General features: G+C 35.5%; 1 protein-coding gene, 2 long non-coding RNA genes and 1 other non-coding gene across 4 annotated transcripts; 1 reads left to right on the top strand and 3 right to left on the bottom strand.

Moving 5' to 3' along the window:
- Positions 1-341: 341 nt before the first annotated feature.
- LOC146955157 (cytochrome P450 93A3-like) lies at positions 342-3813 on the bottom strand. The gene is made up of 2 exons (XM_085720367.1): positions 2743-3813; positions 342-1260 (listed from the first exon to the last, which is right to left on the bottom strand). The coding sequence occupies exons 1-2, from the start codon at positions 3661-3663 to the stop codon at positions 625-627; spliced, it is 1557 nt and encodes a 518-aa protein (XP_085576493.1). The 5' UTR covers positions 3664-3813; the 3' UTR covers positions 342-624.
- A 3899-nt stretch (positions 3814-7712) lies between these two features.
- LOC146955155 (uncharacterized) lies at positions 7713-9248 on the bottom strand. Its single transcript, XR_015016344.1, has 2 exons — positions 8746-9248; positions 7713-7984 (listed from the first exon to the last, which is right to left on the bottom strand). It is a non-coding gene; the product is annotated as an uncharacterized LOC146955155 (long non-coding RNA).
- Positions 7892-8635, top strand: LOC146955156 (uncharacterized). Its single transcript, XR_015016346.1, has 2 exons — positions 7892-8030; positions 8393-8635. It is a non-coding gene; the product is annotated as an uncharacterized LOC146955156 (long non-coding RNA).
- Positions 9249-13100: 3852 nt separating the features above from the next.
- Positions 13101-13207, bottom strand: LOC146955154 (small nucleolar RNA R71). The gene has a single exon (XR_015025164.1). It is a non-coding gene; the product is annotated as a small nucleolar RNA R71 (small nucleolar RNA).
- Positions 13208-24739: the final 11532 nt, after the last annotated feature.

Here is a 24739-nt window from a genome sequence, read left to right as displayed (position 1 = left end):
TTGCAAACAAGATCCTCATATCACACTCTTTCACAGTGGATATTCTAATTAGTTTCATTTCTTTTTCCATGAGTTGTCATCGTTTTGCCATTGAGATTGTAAATTCTTTCCCAAATACCCAAGAGCTCATCATTTTGGATTTTAGTTTCGCTTTCAGATCTATGAACACTAGGTTGCTTATTAGAAAACATTTTGAAAAATTAAGTGAAGTATATAACTTATTAATAAATAATTAGTGTTTTTCAATAAAAAATTACTATTTTTAGTTATTTGAATATGTGTAATATTGTCCATATTAGACAAAACTTTTATAATTAGAGATTGAGAGAATCAATACATGCATCAAATCAAATCAAAATATTATAGAATATTATAAAGATAAAGAGTTTGTGGACGCAGTAAGATGCCACATAATAATAGTGACTTAAAAGTGATTACGAGTTGACAAACCAACCAACGGTCAATTGAGAGAAGTACCCTAAAGATCCTACAAACTCCAAAGAAACACAACACAAGTCACCATTTCATCTTTTCTTAAAAGTCATGAACCTTTGATTCCTTTGAGGATGTGACCGTCCTCTTAATTCTTTTGAATATAAATTGATTTTGAAATTTTGAAATTTCTTAATTACCAATATATACATTAGAAGGAATGATATTAAACCGAGGAATAGGGACACACATCAATGGATGAGCCCTTGGAAGGGTCATAGCTGGTTTCTCTTCCATGTTAACTTTTCCATCACCATCAATCTTCCAATCAAAACATTGAATCATGGCAGCAAGGTTTATTGGAACAACTTGAAGTGCTAATGTGGCACCAGGACAAACCCTTCTTCCAGTTCCAAATGGCATAAGTTGGAAATTTTGTCCCCTAACATCAAACTTATTCTCTTCACTCATAAACCTCTCCGGCATGAAGTCAAGTGGATTTTCCCACAGTTTTGGGTCTCTACCCATTGACCATAAATTAACAAATAAAAGGGTCTTTGCTGGAATCTCATAACCATAAACGACGCAACTTTCCGAGGACTCCCTACCTAGAATTGGTACGGTAGGATGAATTCTTAGAGTTTCTTTGATTATCGCGTGCAAGTATAGGAGTTTCGGAAGATCTGACTCTTCTATTAATCTCGAGTTTTCTGTTACTGCATCAATCTCTTGTCTTGCTCTCTCCATCACATGTGGGTTGTTTATCATCTCAGCCAGAGCCCATTCGATTGTTATAGCAGACGTGTCTGTTCCTGCCATAAATATGTCCTGCATAAACCATGGTCTAAAATTATAGTAGATGAGTCTCTTTTAATTCGTCCTGGTTATTTAGAACACAGCGATACCTATGAAATTTAGTTAGATATGCATTCATCATGCAATTAACATTCATATTTTTGTAAGAATTTGTTCAAAAAACAAATCAAATTTTAAATTAATTTTGCCAATGAGAAATAAAAATCATTTAACTGGTTAAATTTAATGTAATCCTAATAGGTTAGCTGCCCCTTTCATGGCTGTCGTCAGTACTGTAATATTATATATTTGGTCAATCACGGATGAAGTTGATTTCGTCCAAGTTAAAAACAAAGATTTAATCAGTAGATAATATCCACTTGCAAATTGAAGAAAATGCAATAATTGAGTGAGAAACATTTTTTGAAGTTATCTACCCCTTTCCACTAAATTAACTTTGATTGATAATGAAATTCAATAAGAGAAGAAAAAGGTCAAACAAACGCGAAGTCTTAAATTGGTAATATATATAAACACTTGCAAGAAACATATCCAATGATGCGGAGATATAAAACCTAGATACTTGACACGATACGTCATTGATACGAAGATACAGATTATTTTTTAAATTTAAGATACAATACGGTTGGGATACTTCAATAAATAATTAAGTCTAGATCTTAATATCTAAATGTAATATATATATATATACATACATATATATATATATATATATATATATATATATATATATATATATGTATGTATATATGAAAGTAATTTTGATAAAAAAAATGTGACAATTAATCAATTACATATATCCGAAAAAATATAGGTTAAAAGTTATTGTATTTGGATTGATTTTTAACCTTATTTTCAAATATCAGTCTTGCTTATATTTAATTTCAGATAGAGTATATCCCAAAAAAAAAAAAAGAACATCATCATTGTTAAACTATATCTCAAAAAAAACATCATCATCTAATGTATATGTTATAACACTACTAAAAAAACAAAAACTGTTGAGGGAAGTTTAGTGAGGGAAAACATGAAATCCCTCTCTAATTTCGTCAGTAAATTTTGCCACCAAGGAATTTGCGAAGAATTTTATTTTTTCAGTCACTAAATTCCTTTCCTAATTTTGCTTTTCCTGGTAGTATAAAGTAGTTTTTTATTTTTACTTTTCTTTTTTTAAAGGAAAAAAAGAAATTAGAAAAACCATGATTCCTTTTTTTTTTTTAAAGAATAAACTAAAAACAAAATAATAGAAAAATCTAGTATGCCGCGCACATCGGTTCTCACTGTTGTATCCCTCGCGTATCCCAAAAGTATTGGAAATGTATTGCACAATGGTTAAAATTTAATCACCGGATACTTTTTGGGTTCGTATCGAGGTGTATTGGACATATATTAGTGCAAGATATGTATTGGATACGGTTCTTCATCAATTTTGAAGTAGATAATTTGGGTATGTATATGCTAATAAAAATACTGAATTTTCGAAAATTTGCGTACCAAGATGAAAGCCTTGACATTCTCTCTTGTCAATTTTATTTCAGTGCTCTCATTCTCAAGTGTTTCCAACAAAATATCAAGTAGATCCCTAACATGAGCAGTACCATCACCCTTTTCCTTCCTTTTCTTCCTTTCCTCTTGATGCTCCCTAATCACCCTCTCCATCATTGTGTCAAACCTGTGCATAATCTCTTTAAGCCTTTTGTTCATTCCCTGAAAATCCAAATTCTTAAAAAACCAAATAAAATCTGACACATTAAACTTCCCTGCAAGCTCTGCAGTGTCTGTCACCATCTTCCTTATATCTTCAACATCGTCAATCTCATTCTCAGAACATGTTTTACTCATTGCCATCCTTGCTATTATGCTATTGGTGAGAGTCAAGAGCTCGCCACCGACATCAACAACCTCCCCGGCTTCCCCTTTCCTCTGCAAACGTCTAAGAAACCTCATAGTCTCTTGTAGCCTCACGGGACGGAGTTGATCAAGTGTTCTTCCACCAAGAAGCTCTGACATGCACATCTTCTTCATGAACTTCCAATAGTCACCATAAGTAGCAAACAAGAAACCCTTTGAGCCATATGATAAGTAGTCAACTGCTGCACTTCTAAAGCGGTTGGAGAAGTAAGTTTCATTGGTTTTAAGAAACTCCTTTGCTATTTCTGGACTGGAAGTTACTACACATAGCTTAGATCCTAGGAAAAGTTTCATTATAGGTCCATAGTGTGTAGAAAGTTTGTGAAAACTTTGGTGAGGTAATTTCGAAATAAGGTGAAGGTGTCCAATGGTAGGTAGTGATAAAGGGCATGGTGGAGTAAGATGGTTCTTCTTCTTCTTTCTAGTTATTATTATGGCTCGAACTGCAATTGTTGAGAGTAGCCAAAGCAAGAATAGTTGGATATAGTCTTTCATTTCAGCCATACTGGAAATTTTTGAAAGAAAATGTGGTGGCTATGACTTATAGGGTGGCAATAAACATATACTTGAGGCACTATACCTATATTATATCATTTGATATGTATTGTTGTTGATACACCTGTCCTGGAATATAAAATAATATGTTTTTTGCTTGTCAAAGTCAGATATAAAAAGTTATATGTAATATTTGCATTTCGGCCAAACTTGAGTATGACTTATATATAAGGTGACTTGTAGGGATGACAATGGACAAATTTATGGATATATTTATATTTGACACAATGATAGAATAGAATTATCCACACCCATTGTGGTTGCAGCTATGTCCGAAATAACAAGTGGTCAAAATTATGTTGTGATCGTAAATCAAAATAAAAATTGCATTGCAATTTGCAACTATTGCAACAAAATGAGTGCAAGAACCACATCATAATCAGTTTACAATAAACTATACACAAATTGTTTTTCTATAGGCGTAACACCCAAAAGAAAATGCATACACCCTACATCATAAACACCACTAAAAACCAAACCTATAAGAACAAATCAACACCAAAACCAAGCTAACCCCCCCCCCCCCCCCCCCCCAACCAATATAAACCAAAAGTTGAGCAAAAACCTGACAACTCCATCGTCAATGGCCACCATAACAAAATCCAAACATCTATCGTCCGCTACTCACACCAAAGTCACTCCAAAAAATCATCATACCTGCTCAATGCTCTAGCAACAGAACCCCACCTTATCATCACCACAAATGAGTCAAATTTTTGCACTCATTCGGATTCCATCACCAATCAATCATGTGTCTTCTAAAACGCATTCTTTAAAGATTGAACAAAACCAGCTAATCGAGTTGATAGGTTGGAGATTTTTAATGTTTAATCCTTCGGGGGCTCTTCATTCATCATCTTATGATCTTCCACATGTCATCTTCATATTTAATTATATTTCATCTTCTGTAGCTTCCATTACTTCTATAAATTGTCGCACTTATTCCCCACGAAAACTCCACGAGTGTTTAATGGAATCTGATTTGAGAGCTATCTTATCTGTTGCTCCAAAAAATTTATGGCGGTTACATGGTTCTTTTGGGTCAACTCTCGCAAACAAGTTTGTGTGGCTTTCATGAATTGCCTTAACATTTGGACTATTACTTTTTCCACCCTCCTCTGTTCTTGCGCGCCCTGCAAAAAAGACACAAATACCCTGGTTCAGATTATGTAATCCAAACCAGATTGTTAGCATTTCTGGAAAACGAAATCCAAACAGTTACAATATGTGATTTTTTGTGTTATCTTTGATGTCAAAGGTCTCTGTTGTCCATTATATAACCCCTGCATAAGCTACAAAGCAATTACAAGGGTTATATGAATAGTCAACAATGACCATTACACCACAAACACTCCTAAAAAACTAAACAAAAATTGAAGAAAATGTAAGAAAAGAGGTAATGTGAAGAATGAAGGAATTTGTTGAATATGGAAGCCTATTTATAGCCTAAACCAAGTCCTAGGTCATAATTACAATCAATGAAAACATGTTTGTGGTGCTAACCGTCCAAAAATGCATTAATGTCGTTAAATAGAGAGCAATCTATTTAAAACAACATGAGAAAGATCCTCAACACAATGACAAAAATGTCCATGGTTTCTTTGGTATGTTTGTGTGTTTTGCTTGAAATGAAGATGAAAACCAGAAACACTTATTTATAGAGGTATCTGGACGTTGTGGACCACAGAAATTGTCGGTGCAATGTGATCCATACAAAAGAATCCTATGCTGAAGGAATTCGGATTTTGTAATCCGAATTGCACTTACACCCTATAAAATTGAGTTGAATTCAGATGATTTTAACGTTTGAATGAACATTTTGGCATAAAGTAACACATAATGAAAATTTAGATAATATATATATATTATTTAAAACATAATAAAACATCTTAGTTGAACAACATATTACTAACACATAAATAAATAAAACATAAAACATGTAATTAAATAAAACAAAGCACGTCATCACGGATCATTTAAACTAACGTCTTCGTCTGGTGCGTCCATTACTGCCCTGATCTCCTCGTAGTTCCTTGGCCAGATCAAACTTTGTTGAATATGTTCAACAGATCTAACCAACGAAGAGTCCAACTCGACCGGCCCTCTAGTACTGAACTGACTAAAGATGGAGAACATGGTTCTCACGTCTTCGTCGTTCATGAGATTCATCCGGGTGAACCACACACTTCCGGCTGAGTCGGTCGACGGACATCGGTACTCAACATCATTCACCCTCCGTGTGTCTCTGTAGTTGAGTTTGAGGTTGATTTGATTCAGCTGACTCTTCAACCTGAAGAGGCTAATATCAGTGGGAATCCTGAACAGATGGAGTGGTTTCCCACGTTGTAGTAAACTGCAGCTAGCTTGGTGTTAAGATCAAAAACAGAGTTTTCCATTTTTTTTTTTGTGATTTCTGGTTATGAACACAGGGACACCTATTTATAAAGGTCTCTATGCATTCTGGACCACAGAAAATTTCGGTGTAATTTGGAACACATGAAAAAAAAATCATGTTTTGGATTATTGTATAATCTGAAATGTACCTCACCCCACAGAAGGCGCGCAGTTTCCTTCAATTTTGCCCAGTATCATATAAATTTGGATAATCTGGAAACCATGGGAGGTTTTCGGATTATATAATCCAAAAATAGTCAGTTTCTTTGGTCGGTGGTCTGTGCCACAAGAAACACGTTTTCAAAGGTTTTCACCAGCATTAATGGCTGGTAAAATTCCTTTGAACACGTTTTTTGACCAACATAATGGGGAGTTACAATCTAGGCAAATTTTTTCCCTATAAATAGCCTCCAAACCTTCACATTTCTCATACCATCATCTCACACTCTTTCCTCCTCTCCTCATCTTCCTTATATGCACAATGTGTTTCCACCGTTGGCCTTTCATAAAAAGAGACTACTTTGGAAATTCAGAGATTATATGAACGATCAACGGGGAAGATAACACGCTGCAAAGAAGCACGGTCTGTCTGGGTGCAAGGTTGATCTGTCTTGGGTGCAAGGTTGACCATCAAGGTCTCTTTTGCCTTAGACAAGAAACATACCTTACCCCCCACACTTCCCCACCTTGCACTACTAATTTAGCTTTGCCCAAGAAGGTTTGCTTTACTCCCCTTTTCTCATCCCCCTCCCTCCCTTCACATATTTTGCTTTACCCCATCTGCTTATGAAGGAGATTTATTTTTGCCCTAATCCCCCCTCCCTAGACAAGAAACATACATCATGGTAAATGTATCAATTATATTAATAAAATGAGATTTTGTGTATTATTTTTGTTCCTTTATTTTTGTTTTTATTTGCATTTATTTTATGACTTTGGCATCTAAATAATATAAAATAAAGCCAAGTGTATTGAAATTCTGGTAAAAGAGATTTTCAGATTAAATAATTGAAAATTTCTGGGAAATTAAATTCGGATTATGAAATCTGAAAGGCATTTTTGTTATTTTACAGAGCGCGCGAGAACTTAAGAGGCTGGGAAAAGTAATAGTGTAACATTTCTTCTATTGATTTCAGGAAGTTTTACCTTGTACCACTATATTTATTCTTTCACCCTTACAAACTATATAAAATTCCAATTATAACCATTTATCATTTGACTTCACCCTACCAAAAATTTCAATATGTATTTTTTTTTTTTTGGGAAGGCTAAAATACAGATCCACCCAATCATCTTCATACATAATATACATCGGTAACAACATTAATTAATCTCTCTTAATATAAGAAGAGAAGATGTTGTGGAAAATTTATTTTTGCCCATCAATGGTTGGCTGCCACATCTCACTATTAAGGGTAAATTTTGTCTAAAATTTACTTTTTCTAACTAAATGATGTCACTTAACTACTATGACGTCATTTAAGTACAAAAAGCAATTAGTTTGGTTTATTTACTCTTTAAAAAACCATTTCCATCACATGCCAACTAACACCAGAGATTTCGGTTGTAAGGAAATGAAAAAAGTCCCTTTTGCAACAAAGATCTACAAAATCAGACACTACATCAAATCAAATACCACACACTTATTACATTTTCCAATGTCAATTCAAATTCAAATTTGTTTTTCGCTCTCTTCACTTATTTCAAATCCTATATTTCTATAAGATACTCTATTCCTACATAAAATTGTGTTCACTCGCTTCTTCTCCCACTTTTCATTATTTAGCTGTTACCTCTTCTCAACTTCTTATCTTCAATATCTCTACTTCATATATTTTACAAGAATGGTGAATGATCCTCTTCAATCTCGAGCAAACTATAAAACAATAAGAAAAGCACAAGTAAATGATGAGAAAACATGGGTAAGTGAATGATCCTTTTATATTTTTTTTTCTTTCATTTCTGTTGGATTTTAGGAATATACTTGCTGTTTTAAAAAATATATATAACTAATTTGTAAAAAAAAAAAAACGTTCAAGAAATAAAATAAAATCTACATAAAATACATGTTTGGACACATTCCTACTTTCATTGTAGACATACTTTCTTGTGTTAAAAAATCAAATGCTCAAATATCTATTCTTCAACAGCACAAATATATATATTCTTCAATGTGCTGCTGTAGAAACTTACTACACATTTTTTTTCTTTCTTTCTAATCTCATTAGTTGTCATTGTACTCTTAATCTTCATTTTTTTACTGTGGAAATGTTTCTTTTTGTAGGAAAGTTGGACAATGTTCTTATCTCTCCAACAAACATCAAAGAAATATGAGTAAATAAATAATGAAAAACAACCAAAAAGGTTATGTTATTTCTATGTGGTCATAAATGTATTTTTCACTTCTAAAAGTTTGTAACACGTCCTGTTGATAAATCTATATGTGAAAGGAAGAAAAGAGTTTAGTTATAGTATTGTGTAATTTTATTTAAGAAAAAGTTGATATGCCATTGATGTGTGGTTATGACATACCATGTGTGAACACTTGAGGAATTATGTATGATGAAGAAAAAAATAATCATAATAAATAATAATTAGGAAAAAGTGGTGATAATAAAATAAAAAATAAAAAAAAACCTGATATGTGTCATTATTTTTTTGGTACAAGGTGTGGTAAGAAAAAATCTGATTTTTTTTTTCCAGATATGAAGTAGGAGAGATATCCATGACATTAGTGTCTTTGGTTAACGAAATTGGTTTTTTCTTTGCTTTTCTTCAAAACACTTGAATGATTTGTCTTTCCAACCATCTAAATAGAAAACAAAATAAAAGATACAGGGTTAGCAAATAGTCAATTTATTTTTTCAAAAACTATTACTAGAGATCCAATAAAAGTTACTGTACCAAAAAATACTATATATCTGGTGCACATGTTTTTCCTATCGAAATTAAAATACTATGTATTCGTTGTTTTTACAATTACTTTATGTTAAGTAAAAGAACAAAAGATCCATATATTGTAAAAAGAAAATTACACATGATTTTCAGATCTAGACACTAACAAATGCTTTTTCAAAGCTTCTATTAGAAAAACAGTTCCAGATTAAGAAAAAAAAATGCAACTGTGATGAAACAAATCCATAAGGATGTTGTCTAAAAAAAAATGCAACTGTGATGAAACAAATCAATTTGATACACGGGAGAAGTTGTTATTTACAAAAAATTGTTCTTACGAAAACATTTATACTATTTAGAATATCACCTTGGTTCAATTCTACAAATATATTCAACCCTCATCAACTAAAATGCACGGGATAAATGGATGTTGTCTAAAATATTGTAAATAAATAAAATGCATGGGAGAAGCGAGCATTGAGTAAAATTTCAGAAGTAACTCAAATGCACGGGATAAATTGTCATTGACTAAACTAACTATGATGCACAAGAGAAGTTGTTAGGGGGGAAACACCTGGAACAAACCAAACTGGTTAAGTATTATAGACTTCTACGTTTTTCACTTTTCATTTAGGACTTTTGTTATACCTATGATAATTATTTATAATATATTAACTTCGTCTAATATATGATTTTTCTTATGCAGAAATTACCATGTGAATTTGCAATTTCCTGAAGCACAACATATGCGACAACCTAATTCTCTGTGGAGACAATGGAGAAAACCAAACTTTAAACATCATTGTTAATAATGATCGCAGATTCACTACACAAATTAGACCTAAGTGGAATAAATTCGCCCGAACTAATGAATTCCGACCAAGATGCACTGTCATATTTAAATTTTTGGTCAATAATTGTTATGTTTGTGATGTATTTCATGTAAAATAGGACTATATATGTGGGTTATTTTATATTAGTCTTTTTATGACTTTGTATTCCTAAGATTTTACCAATGCATTAACATTACTATCAATTCTATTTTCTACATTATAATTGAAATTAAGTGTTTTCTACTTATTCCTAGAAGTATAAATTATATAATCAATGCGATTTAGTTTATTATAGCATCAAACATCTTTTGATACAATAGCATCAAACATCTAATACACAAATAATTGGACAACACATATAAATAATTCAGATAAATAAATAATTAATTTACAACAAAACTCTTATACAAATTAATGATCTTTTACAAATAACAAACGTTTACTGTACCCGTGCGTCAGCACGGGTTTGTTACTAGTTAATAAGGAAAAATAAGAACACAACATTAGAGTCTAAACTGGCTTTGAAGCTTTGAATCCAAATTGGCCTTTGAAGCTTTGAATACGTAAGGTTCTTGAAGCCTTTGTTGAGGATTTTAGTCTGATTTACATATGAATGTAAATTGCCTTTGAATGGAATCAAGATTGCTCAATTTGAGCGGCACCAGTAGACCTCTATGACGGCGAAGGAAATTGCTTATTAGTGTGAAATTGTTACTATTTCGATCTGAAGGTCTAGGAGAATTCGTGTTCATCACCGTGAGTCGTGTTAAATCCAAATCCGGGAAGCTTTCCTGTTCGTCGAGGGAAATTGCTTATCATTGTGAATGCTATCTGTTTTCTTCCAGCAGAAAGATGGGGTGGGGTGGGGTGGGGTGGGGTAGGGTGGGTGAAGTCATAATTTTGCCCACGGGAAAACATAACTCAAGTTTTTCCAGAAAACTTTTATGAACTTTTTTGTTGTGTGGGGTGATGTAATATTCCACTCGTCAGTATTGGGATGGTATCAGTCAAACGTGTCAGAGGAAAAATATTCATGGAAATCAAGTATGACGGGGAATGTTTTATCAGGTAAAGTCAGTCAAGCACAGATTTAATTATCACCGACAGAATAAACACGTTTAAGGGAAAGGCTTGTTAGTAATTGTAAGCGAGGAGTATATAAGTATGTTGGAGCAAGAAACATTCATTTTTCATGTGTTTCCCTCTCTCTAGAACTCTTGAGATCAGAAACTTCTCCTCCCTCTCTCTACCATTTTCGAACCCCATCCTCCCATCCTCTACCAATTTTTTCAAGCTCAAACCATGGATGATTATTGTGAAGAAGGATGTTAATAAAGGTGTTGCACTAGATGAACTTAGCATGGTTTCAAGCTTGGATTTCTCTAGATCAAGTCTTGCATGCATTAGGGTTTGCTAGGGGCTGTTAGATTCTTGTTAAAGCTGAGATTATGGTGAGTTCTTGATGAGTCAATAGTTAGTCTAATTTAATGCATTATTTAGTTTAGTTTTATTTAAGATTTGATTTAATTTTATTGCATTTTATTTCCTTTTATAATATTTTACTTTAAATTGCTTTTTATTTTATTTTGGGAACGAATCTATGGTGGAAGGTGTCTTGGAGCAAAAGAAAGAGGACTGGAGCAAATACAGTGCGAAAATACGAAGATACGGGACAAAAATATAATCCCACATAGTCAGAAGCTTGGCACGGCCCGTGCCAACATGTGGCACGGCCGTGCCCGTCCCAGAAACCTCTTTTGCTGCTTTTTCTTCGGGCCCAAGTTACACTGTTGCAGCTTTACTGTTTTATCCTTTTAGTTGCTTAGTTTCTAAGTCGATTGTAAAGCTATAAATAGAGTAGCTCTCCACCATAAACATACACCTTACTTTTGCTTAGAATATTTTAATTATCAATAAAAGTCATTTATTTACTTTCTTTCTTGCAATTTTACTTTACGGTTATTTTCTCTCTTCTTCCCCCATGTCTACGATGAACATGATTGAGTAGACTTCTTCGTCTTGGGATTGTTGGGAAGTCTAATGACATAATCCTAAACAAACCAAGCTTAAACCCTAATTTTATGTAACCCTAATTTCTAATCTAGATTCACCGTCTTAACGTGGATTAACAATTATCAAACTGTGGAAGCGAAAGCGGAGGGTTTGATAATCGTTAATCCATCATCCCAAACATCAATTCATAAAGCGAGAGCGGAGTTTTGATGTTGGAACAAGTGAATCTAGACAATAATTGCAAAACAGTGAAATAGTCTTTGCAATTATTGAGACACAAATAGTTTCAATCCTATATGCATCTTCTAGTAATCAAGTCAGCGAAATAGGCTTGGTTACTAGAAGTAAACTCTCACCGGACTTTCATCGGAAAGGTAAGGGGCTAAGGGAAACCGGTCTTTAGAAATTAAGGTGTAAACCATGGAATTAGTTGTTTAAGTCTTGTCTAGTGAAGGGTTTGTTATTATGACAAACCAATAATCCCAAGGCTTTTTATTATTATAGTTAATTACTTTCAGCAATCAAACCTCCTTTTTACTAAACTTTCTCTCCTCTAATCATTCTTTAAAAAGTTAATTAAGTTGAACAACTCCCTAGCGGAACGATACTCTTTCTTACTACTATTACTTCGATAGGCCGTGCACTTGTGGTTTGGGCCTATCAAGTTTTTGGCGCCGTTGCCGGGGAGTTAACTAATTTGATTAACTTTTTCTTAGTGATTAGAATCCTCTTTCTTCTTCTCTTTCTATTTCTTTTTATTTTTCTGTTATCATTAACTTCTTGGGTTCTCAATTTTTTATGCGAAAAACCAGAAATCGAGTTGTAATAATCAACGCGATCGAAAGGTATTTGCATAAACGAAAGAGAGACGCACAAAATAACACCGCCCTGGCCAATCGCACTCTCAAGGAGTATGCAACGCCGTCTACGGCTGAGCCACAAGCTGTTATTGTGTACCCAACGGTTGAGGATGACAACTTTGAAATCAAGCCTGCCCTACTTAACTTGGTGCAGCAAAACCAATTCTCGGGATCCCCCACTGAGGATCCCAATCTTCACATCTCTGTTTTCCTACGAATTAGTGGAACCATGAAGGAGAACCAAGAGGCCGTAAGACTTCATCTCTTTCCCTTTTCCTTAAGGGATAGAGCTAGCGCTTGGTTCCATTCCCTCGAAGTCGGTTCCATTACTTCATGGGATCGGATGAGGCAAGCATTCCTTGCCCGATTCTTTCCACCATCTAAAACCGCTAAACTTAGAGACCAAATCAAACGGTTCAACCAAAAAGATGGGGAATCTCTCTATGAGGCGTGGGAGCATTTCAAAGAAATGCTAAGACTTTGTCCCCACCATGGCCTAGAGAAGTGGCTTATAGTCCACACTTCTTATAATGGCTTGTCTTATACCACTAAGATGTCTGTTGATGCAGCTACAGGTGGAGCACTTATGAACAAGAACTACACGGAGGCGTATGCCTTGATTGAAGACATGGCTCAAAATCATTACAAATGGACCGACGAGAGAGCCATCACTAGTTCTTCATCCTCCAAAAAGGAGGCAGGTATGTACGAAGTCTCTAACTATGATCACCTTGCTTCTAAAATTGATACACTAACTGAAAAACTTGAAAAACTCAATGTTAGTGCTATCAATTCTGCTTCTACTCCTTCTTCTGAAATTTGTGGTATAACAGGTCATGCTGGTGTTGATTGCCAACTAGGTAGTGCTATTAACGGTTTTGAGTAAATGAACTATGCTCAATACAACCAAGGGATAAGACAAAATCAAAATTTTTATAAAAACCAAAATCTCTATGGACAAGTAGCACCACCCAGTTATGCAAACAACCAAAGACTCGCTCAGAAATCCAATTTGGAAATTTTGTTGGAAAACTCTATTGCCAACCAAAACAAACAACTTCAAGAACTCAAAAACCAAACCGGATTTCTGAATGATTCTCTTTCCAAGCTCAATACCAAAGTTGATTCTATTGCTACTCACTCTAAAATGCTTGAAACTCAAATCGCCCAAATAGCCCAATAAGTGGCTACCTCTTCCCAAACACCGGGAGTTTTTCCTGGTCAAACCGAAGCCAATCCCAAAGCCCAAGTTAATGTCATATCTTTTGGGGGTAGTAAGTTAGGCGAAACTTTTGCTAAGGTTAAAAACATTGGGAAAGATAGTGTCAATCCTTTAGGTGATAAAATTGTGATAGAAGAAGTAAAACCGCTTGGAGAAAACAAAACTCCATCCCCACTAAATCTTGATAAGCTTAAACTAGAGGGTAAGTTTGAAAAATTTGTTAACATACTTAGGAAGATTTGCATTAAACTTCCTTTTGCAGAGGCTTTGTCTAGGATGCCTCTATATGCCAAGTTTTTAAAGGAAATTTTTTCAAAGAAAAGGGCTATAGAGCATAGTGAGACAATAGCTTTGGCTAAGGACACTAGTGCAATCATTCAAGAGGCACCCCCTAAGCTTAGAGATCCAGGTAGCTTTGCCATACCATGTGAAATTGGGAATGAAACCATAAACAAAGCCTTATGTGACTTAGGAGCTAGTGTTAGTTTGCTGCCTTTGTCTCTTCTTAAAAGGATAGGAATAGGAGAATTGAAACCTACCAAAATAGAATTGAAGCTAGCTGATCGTTCTACCATGAAACTTGTAGGATTTGTCGAGGACATACCTGTTAAGATAGAAGGGATATACATCCCAACTGATTTTGTAGTCGTTGACATTGCTGAGGACGAAGACGTCCCTATAATCCTAGGTAGACCTTTCCTTGCCACTGCGGGAGCTCTTATAGATGTCAAGAACGGTAGGATAGTTTTTCAAGTGAGTGATAAGATGGTAGGATTTGAGTTGGAAAACGTTATGAAAGGTCCCGCTCTTTACTCTTGTTGCATGCTTAACGATCATGTTGTGAAAGAACGTTTTATAGCGTCATCTTCACAATATGATATCTTTGATCCATTCTAAGGACCCTTTCTAACCGTCAAGCTAATGACACTAAAAGAGCGCTTCGTGGGAGGCAACCCACGCATTTAATCGCATTTGTTTTGTTTTTTTCTTTGTTTTAAGTTGTTTTGTAGGTAATTGTCCAAGTGTGATTCGAAGAAAATCAAGAAATTGAAAAATTTTGAAGTCCCTCTGACTAGAAGGTTGGCACGGCCCGTGCTGAGGTTGGCACGGCCGTGCCATGGTTTGTGAAGAAAATTTGAAAGCCAAAATCAGAATGTTGGCACGGCCCGTGCCAAGGTTAGCACGGCCGTGCCCGACCTCTACACACCTTATAACACAAAATTTTCTTCCTTCTTCCTCATTCACAAACGACAACCCTCTTTCATCTTCTAAACCTTTCTCTAAACCTCCATAACCATCAAACTTCAAACTTTCACATCTTCATCAAATCTTCACCAAATCACTCAATTCTTTCACCAATCAATCACAAACTTCATTCTAAACACAAACCACCAATCAAAAACAACTTCCCTCCATCTAAACCTATAATTCACCAAACCCTTATTTCCATAAAACCTAACCCTAAAACCATAAAATCTTAACCAATCTCCACATCCAAACCCAAAAATCTCACTTGAACATCAACCCCAACCTACAACCATCCTTTTTCACAAAAATTCTTCCCAAACCCTAAACCTTCCCCAAAACTTCAATTCAAACCAAGGTTAAAGGTCAAATGGCTTCAAGGAGAAGTGTTAAGGAACCAGCAAGCTCCTCCGGAGGGCCTCCACAAAAGAAAAGGGCATCGGCAAAGAATCATGGCATCACCTTCAAGGATAACAACCAAAAAGAAAGGTAGAAAATTCTTATCACTAAACCTTTGCATCCTTGTAGGTACCCTCATTCCCATACTATGAATACCTTAGGGATTAGGGACAATGCTTTTGAATTGCTGAATAGATTAAGATGGGGTGAGATGCTTAGTCCTATGAGGGGGTATGAAAATTTCACTTATGAGTTTTTAAGTTCTATCCAATTCAAGAAAGATAAGTTGAATTTAGATGACCCCGATCATAGAGTCTCCTTCCGGCTTTTGAATATTGATTACGAGATGTCCCTTGAAAACTTTTGTAATGAAATGGGCTTCGCAAATGCGGGGTTCATCCATGACTCTTGGAATCAAGCTTTAAAGCCGAAAGACTATGACCCTGCTAGCTTTTGGAAACGCATCACCGGTTTAAATCAATATGTTTCACGTTCCAACAAGGCTAGTAACATCCACAACCCAGTTCTTAGGTACCTTCAAAGGGTAATGGCTTGTACCATTTGGGGTAGGAAGGAAGTAGGAGCATGTAGGACGAATGAACTCTTTATGCTTTGGGCAATGCTTCATAATAATCCCGTGAATACTTGTTTTTACACGCTTGACTACCTTGCCTCAATAGGAACTAAGCCTAATCTTGTAGCTGACATAGTAGTGGGGGGTGTTATCACATTCATTGCTAGGAAGTTTGGAGTGAGCGAGGAGGAAGGATAAATGAAATTCAGGGCAACAATAGGCTTAACATAGAGACACTAATCTCTATGAAATTCATTACACATCATCCACCCATGCAATATGCCCTTAAACTCAATGTGCCTATTCTATTTTTGCTTCCTAACCCATCTCAGACTAACAACGAGGTGGAGGAAAATTGGTTGTATGTTGATAATGAACAGGTACATGAGCAACATGACGAAGGAGAAGGTGCTAACTTGCACCATGAGGAAGAATACCATGGCCATGATGCCGGTGTGCTTAATGAGGATCAAAGATGGACATGGATTCACAATGAAATCAAGAGGATGAGCACCGAGCAACAAAGGCAAGGTGTTGAAATCTCCGGCCTTCGCAATGAAGTTCAAAGGGGCAACCGTGTCAATGATGAAAATAATGAGATGCTCCGTCGGATGATGCAACACCTCCAACTTCAAGGTCCTCCTTATGGACCTCAATAAGAACATGTGAGCTTTCCTCTTCCTCTCTTCCCTTCTTCTTCTTCTTCTCTCCCTAATTCTTCTTCTTCTACTTCTTCTTCTCTTTTAATTTATTTTTCTTTTGAATCATTGAGGACAATGCTTCCCCTAAGTGGGGGGGGGGGGGGGGCTAATAAAGTGTCTAGAGTCGTAGTGTCCCAAACTCCCTCGAACATTATTCTTTTTGTTTCGTTTTTATAGCAAGAGGCATGACTAGTAGCTTGTTTTTAATGTAAAATATGGCATAAAATTTTTTGTTTTGTCTCTGCTTAAAGGTTGTTTCTTGTACATAAAAGTAGTTTCTTGTGTTCTTGCTATACCCATGTCTTGTTTTATTGTGAAAATTCTCCAATGAGAAAAGCACCCGATTGCAATCATTGAGCAAGTGTATGAATAGGTATTTTAAGGAGCACGTTCTATCTTTAGTGTTAACTTAGACCCTTTAAAGTCTTAAGAGTAAAAGTAGTATAAGTTTGTGTGGGAAATTAATCAATGATCTTAATTGTTATATTCCTAAATTGTTAAAGTTATAATGGGGCGGGAGAATGGCACCAACATGTGGGGGAAAGGACAATCCCTAACTTCCTAATTGTGGTGGTGACTCCCTAATTTGAACTTAAAGTGAAACAAATTCATCAATGCTAGGGGGAAAGGACAATTACATCCAAAAAGACTTCCTACGCGGAGATGAAATAAAATAAAATTTTGCAGCACTGCTTAGGGTGATTTCGAATCTAAGGGGAAAGGACAATTACATCCGAGAAGACTTCCTACGAGGATAGATAGCCCCTAAGCATCTGCAGCCCCTTGTGCTTAATTTTTAATTTAATTTAATTTTAACTTAAATTCCCATTACTCTTATATGAAATGAAGAAAGGACTTTTCTCGGTTACTTTAGCACTAAGGATAAAACCTATTCCTCATAATATCTGTCTTATACAGGAGCAAGAAAAGGGTTGGACTGCACACACACACTCACTTGAGACTTGATGTTGGGTAGAATAGGTTCATGAGAAATATTTAAAATTGTAATTAGTGTACTTGAAGCAAAACCTTTCTTTTGAGACATGTGTTCTTAATATTGCCATGATTAATCTTTTGTTGCTGCTATGTCTGTTGCCTTTTGCTTGAGGACAAGCAAAGATTCAAGTGTGGGGGAGATTGATGAGTCAATAGTTAGTCTAATTTAATGCATTATTTAGTTTAGTTTTATTTAAGATTTGATTTAATTTTATTGCATTTTATTTCCTTATAGAATATTTTACTTTAAATTTCTTTTTATTTTATTTTAGGAACGAATCTATGGTGGAAGGTGTCTTGGAGCAAAAGAAAGAGGACTGGAGCAAATACAGTGCGTAAATACGAAGATACGGGACAAAAATATAATCCCACATAGTCAGAAGCTTGGCACGGCCCGTGCCAACATGTGGCACAGCCGTGCCCGTCCCAGAAATCTCTTTTGCTGCTTTTTCTTCAGGCCGAAGTTACCCTGTTGCAGCTTTACTGTTTTATCCTTTTAGTTGCTTAGTTTCTAAGTCGATTGTAAAGCTATAAATAGAGTAGCTCTCCACCATAAACATACACCTTACTTTTGCTTAGAATATTTTAATTATCAATAAAAGTCTTTTATTTACTTTCTTTCTTGCAATTTTACTTTACGGTTATTTTCTCTCTTCTTCCCCCATGTCTACGATGAACATGAGTGAGTAGACTTCTTCGTCTTGGGATTGTTGGGAAGTATAATGACATAATCCTAAACAAACCAAGCTTAAACCCGATTTTATGTAACCCTAATTTCTAATCTAGATTCACCGTCTTAACGTGGATTAACAATTATCAAACTGTGGAAGCGAAAGCGGAGGGATTGATAATCGTTAATCCATCATCCCAAACATCAATTCATAAAGCGAGAGCGGAGTTTTGATGTTGGAACAAGTGAATCTAGACAATAATTGCAAAACAGTGAAATAGTCTTTGCAATTATTGAGACACAAGTAGTTTCAATCCTATATGCATCTTCTAGTAATCAAGTCAGCGAAATAGGCTTGGTTACTAGAAGTAAACTCTCACCGGACTTTCATCGGAAAGGTGAGGGGCTAAGGGAAACCGGTCTTTAGAAATTAAGTTGTAAACCATGGAATTAGATGTTTAAGTCTTGTCTAGTGAAGGGTTTGTTATTATGACAAACCAATAATCCCAAGGCTTTTTATTATTATTGTTAATTACTTTCAGCAATCAAACCTCCTTTTTACTAAACTTTCTCTCCTCTAATCATTCTTTAAAAAGTTAATTAAGTTGAACAACTCCATAGCGGAAAGATACTCTTCCTTACTACTATTACTTCGATAGGCCGTGCACTTGCGGTTTGGGCCTATCAGTTCTCTAGATAGAACTCCTTCCCTTGAATGATTATGTTATGTGAGAAAATCTTAATGAACATTAGTTTATGTATATCCATGATTAGTGCCATATGTAACGCCATATTTCTATTTAAGCGATAAAACACGCGAATATAGAAAATATTCAAGAAATAGACGCTACGTCTCAAACTAATCAACAACTTGCATGCATAGATATAAATCTCAACAGTCGCAGCGGACATATAATCATACATCTCCATATCAAATCCATACATATACCATGGTCAAATACATCATCAACATAAAATTCTCCAAATCTCAACAATCAGTACATCTCAAATAAATAAAATAAGTCCAACACAACTAAATGACACTGACTCGACCTAACCAGAGCCCTATACTATGTTATACCCTAATTTTGGACCTAAAAATACTAATCAATTCTTCTTTTCTTGCATTATAAGTCATTTGATATGTCTCTGATCAATTGCATCTTTCTCTGCATTTTATTTCAATGTTATTTGCAAAATTCACATAAAAGGGTATTTTAGTCATTTCCTGCATTCAATTCATTTTAATCTTTGAAAATTGTTTGAGTCTTTTAAATTGGTTTGTATAAGCCCTTGTTTCAATCTCATGTCAAAATTCATTTCAAAAATATTAGTTAGGTCATTTTTTTTAGTCAATTTAGCCCTAGGGGCATTTTAGTCATTTCCTGTGTTAAAATTTCTTTCAGTCTTTTAAAAATTTGGTTGAGTCCTTTCAAATAGTTTGAATAAGTCTTTGTTTCTTTCTATGTCAAAACCCTTTCCAAAAATTGCGTTTGGAGTCATTTCGAGTCAGTTTTGCCCCTAGGGGCATTTTAGTCTTTTCATGTGTTAAAACCCTGTTTAAATTCTAAAATTTGTCTCTGGGTCTTTTAATTTGTTTGAATAAGCTCTTGCTTTAATCCCTTGTTAAAAAATCATTTTAAAATTGCATTTGAGTCGTTTTTAGTCGTTTTAAGCCTCCAGGGGCATTTTGGTCATTTCACATAAAATCTCTGATTCATTTTAATCTGCTTTGTTGCTTTTAATCGTCTCGCTTTACGTTAATTTTCAATTTACTTTTTCAATTCAATTTTAGTTTTAATTTTCATTTTAGTCCGCGCACTTTTGTTATTTACGTTTTAATCCCTTTTTTAGTTTGTTAGAGTCCAAGTGCCACGTGTCCAAATGTTATTGGTCCACAAAAGTTTGTTACAAGTCAAGTGCCACGTGGCAGTCCATCATTGGTCCAAGTATTTCCACATCACCTATAAAAGTCAAGGTCATGGTCAAAGTCACATTAACTAATTATTTTTCAACCATTCTTCACAAAAATCACAAACTTTTTCTCTCAATTTTTCCCTCCCATTTTCTCATCTCTAACCAACTTTCTCCACCTTCATCACCACCCTAACTAACTCTTTCCACCACCATCAACCACCATCAACCACCACAACAACCTTTAACTATCTTCAATATTCATCCTTAACCACCACATTCATCACCAAAACCACCACAAACCACCACCATTTTCACTACTCAAACTCCATAACTACCAATATTCATCATCAACAACAACTTTCACATCACCAAATCAACCATTCTCGCATCATCATCATCATCATACAACCATCATCTTCATCTTACCTCAATCACTATCACCGAATCTTCGATCGAAGTCGTCACGTCGCAACAATTACGAGCCTATCTACCATGGAATTGTGAATTCGAATCAGGCTACGTTCAATCGAGTGAAACCAAGAATCAGTGGTATGGGCACAGAACCGATTCAACCAAAGCAGTGGTTCTTCAAGACCAATCCAATCAACAGCAACAACACGTTTTGAAATCATTTTGAAGGCGAGTTGCGAAACTGAAACCGATTCCAGAATGAAGGAGAAGAAGTGAATCCGTTACAAATGCGATTGGAACACGAAGCTTCGGCGACGCCAGAACTGTACGGGAATTCGAGGAAAGGTGCGAGCAAATCGGAATCGCGACGACGGTGGCGAAACAGAATTGAAGCAAGTCCAGAACGAAATCAAATCAGAGGAAAAGAATTCGAGCTATTCCAGTTAACGTCCTGGCCGAAATCGCAAACCAAAGAGGTAATAAACTCCTTCGATTTTCATCTCTCTGTGTTGTTGTATTCGTTAAAGCATTTGTGTTTGAACCTTTCGGAAATTGGCTTCGAATCTGGAAAAGAAGGAGAATTCTAGGAGTATTGGTGTAGTTTCAGGTGATTGAGAGAGAAGAAGAGAGTGGAATAGAGAGAAGGAATGATTTTGAGAAGAATGATTTGAAAAAGAGTGGATTTGTGTTGTTTTCACGTGACAGAGAAAATGGAGAAGAAAGGACCCGTTTTCCTTGCTCCATACCCACAAACCCGCTCCATGTACCAAAAGCCCAACGTTTTTGTTTCTTTTTCCAGTTTCGCTTTTCACACCTCCCCTTTCCCAGCATTTCTTGTTAAAAACTGCTAACTACACCCCCGCATGTTTCAAAATCTTTGATAAAATTCCTAAAAAATTTCTACGCATTCTTGATTATTTTCTTGACATTTTTTTTGGTGTTGTTATGTGTTAAATCTCGATTAAAAAATATGTAGTGTTTTCTTGTTAAAAGTTTACCATTTTTTTGTTGAAAATTGTGAAATTTTACATGTGTTTGTGTCTAAAAATTCTCTAAAAAAATTCCAAAAAAATTCATGCGTGTTTCTTGATAGTTTTGTGGTATTCTGGTGATAATTGTTGCATTTTGAAATTGATAAAAATATATGTGGAGTTTTCTTGTGATTTTATGTTACTTTTTTGATAATTTCTTGTGAAAATTGTGCATGATCTTGGCCCTTGATCTTGAGTATTTGATGTGGAACCTTGTTATATGAATCTTATGAAATTTGTGACTTTGAATCCATGAAATTGGTGCTGTTTGTGAATATGTCATTAATGCCTTGTGTTCCAAGTTTTGTTTGTGAATAAATAATGTGAAATTTGACTAATTTTTGTCTTAAATGCTTGGTAGTGTATATTCCTTTAATCCTCTTTGTGAAAATTGAATTGAAATTCTTTGGAAACCCTTTGAAGTATGAGGATTATAGGTCATATTCAAGCCTTGCATTGGTGATGATTTTTTAGGCCTATTTCACATTTGTTTTTGCTTGTTTTTCTTATGTTAATTTTCTTACTTTTGGTTATGATAGCTTTGACTTGCTTTATATCTTGTGCTACTAACTTTTTTTGTTTCATGTTTCATACATCATAAGCATTCCATATCCCATCTCTTTCTCCACTTTAATTTCTTGCACTTTAAATTTGTACCAAGACTTAGAATGTAAAGATTTAGGAGTTTTGTAATATTTTCCTTTATGCACTTTTAATTTCTTGGCAAAGAGGCCATAGAATGTATCTAGGGTGTGATGTAAGGGACAATGGACTCTAATGATGTACACCGACACAAGCACCGACACATGCACACACATCACTAAGTAGCTAGAATATGCATGTTTAGATGTATGTTTAGGATTGTATGCTTAGATGAATGCCTAGGGTTTATACTTAGAAAAAAACCAATTTTCCAAACAAATGTGAACAACTTCACTCAAACCTTTTCCAAATAAACCTTGGGATCCAATATCCCATTGTATTTTCTTTTCCATTTTCTTAATCAAATTTCAATGAAAATAATCAAACTTTGACCATATTTTGCAATTCACTAATTCAACCTCACTATTTTCTAATCTCATGCCCTTGAGGCCTCTTTCTATTCTTCAAAATCCAATTTTCAAACTTAAAATCAACCAACAAAAACAAAAAACATTTTTGAGAGAGAACTACGGTGGATTTGATCCCTTAATCGGGTACGTAGGCAAGGAACAAAATTCCTTCAATTCAACTAAAATAAAAATCCAAAAACATTCTTCTCCCTCCAATTCTTCATTTAGTAACTCTTAGGTTTAATAACATCTTTCAAAATAGCATTTAAAAATAAAGCGCGCGCGTAGAAATTAAAGACGGTTCCTATAGGTTACTATAGTCGTTATGGGTGCCTAACACCTTCCCGTAGCGAAAACAACTCCCGGACCTCGATTCTCAAGGGTTTTGCTTACTTTTTCCCTTCCCAAGAAAAAATAAGATATCACCGGTTTAAAAGGTTCAAACGTAATCAATGTTTGACACCCGAAAACCAAGATAAAACAGCTGGCGACTTCACTGGGGACATTCGAGAGTTACGCCTAGTCTTTATTTCCACGCTTGCGCTTGTATTTTTACTTGCTTCTTTTACTTGCTTTCCTATGTGAATAAATGTTTAATTTCTTGCAAACGTGTGGGGTGAGAATATCAAAAGTCCTGCACCCGGGCTGAGTGAACTTAGGATTTAGGAGGGATATAATCGACAATTCATTCCGGGGGTTGCCTCGTGTTTTGGATTATGCGATCAATCCCACATAGCTGAGGCATTTTGGGGGTGATGTTGTCGGCGCGGGTTGTCGCGTTTAGGCACTTTGCTTCTAATTGTTCTATGACGCTATGAACCGTAGATAACCAAACCCATCCATGGCCATTTTCTAGGATGTAGTGCGGAGGCTAAACCGGGTGTTGTCTCGAGTTTTAGTCGTCACGCGATACTACACTCAAGTTAGACCTTCCACGTATAATCATGGAGCGAGTGTTGTCTCGTGACACCATGAGATACGTCGGAGAGGTTGCAACTTGGGAACCTTTTTAGAACCCGGTTACTATTATCCTAAAACCCTAGTTTCACCGGACACCGTGTCCACCCATGACTCCTCGACTTTGAACTTCAAACCCACCATGTTTTCTCCGAACTTGAACATAATCATGCATTCATGCATACATGCATACATGCATAAATTTTTTTCCATGCATTTATCGGAGGACTTAGACAAGTCATCTTTTGAATATCACGGATGTGAACGCCAAGTGATACCATCTCAACTAAACTTTTAGTTTTGATCAAGATTTTCAAATAAAACCGTGTTTCTCCGTGATGTTCACAACCACTTTGACAAGTCTTCCGACAAAAAAAGAGTCTTTTCGCATTTGCATATCATGCATCATATGCATCATGCATCGGTCACAAATGGCTTCCCGTGCTCATTGTCTACCTGGTTTTGTCCGCCGCAGTCTGAAAAGTGGCTCGTGCTCGCAAGAGTCTACCAACCAGATAGAGTTTATCAGACAAGATTGTACATGGCTAACCTTGAGGAAGAGAATGCCAGCCCCTCGGGCCAGCCCATTGAAGAGTCCAATCTGGACGAAATCCTGAGGCTTATCAAGAAAAGTGACTATAAGATTGTTGACCAACTGCTACAAACCCCATCAAAGATATCCATCCTGTCTCTGCTCATGAGCTCAGAAGCTCATAAGAAAGTGTTAATGAAGATACTTGAGCAAGCTTACGTTGATCACGAAGTCTCTGTGGAGCAATTCAATGGAATAGTGGGTAATATCACTGCTTGCAACAGTTTGGGATTCGGTGATGATGAACTCCCCGCAGCAGGGAA

Source organism: Medicago sativa, chromosome 1 (assembly GCF_051527215.1).
Source record: "Medicago sativa cultivar Bolivia chromosome 1, Bolivia_mono, whole genome shotgun sequence".
NCBI classification, from domain to species: Eukaryota; Viridiplantae; Streptophyta; class Magnoliopsida; order Fabales; family Fabaceae; genus Medicago; species Medicago sativa.
The sequence above is the reverse complement of the archived record's forward strand: the minus strand, read 5'-3'. Positions and strand labels throughout refer to the sequence as shown.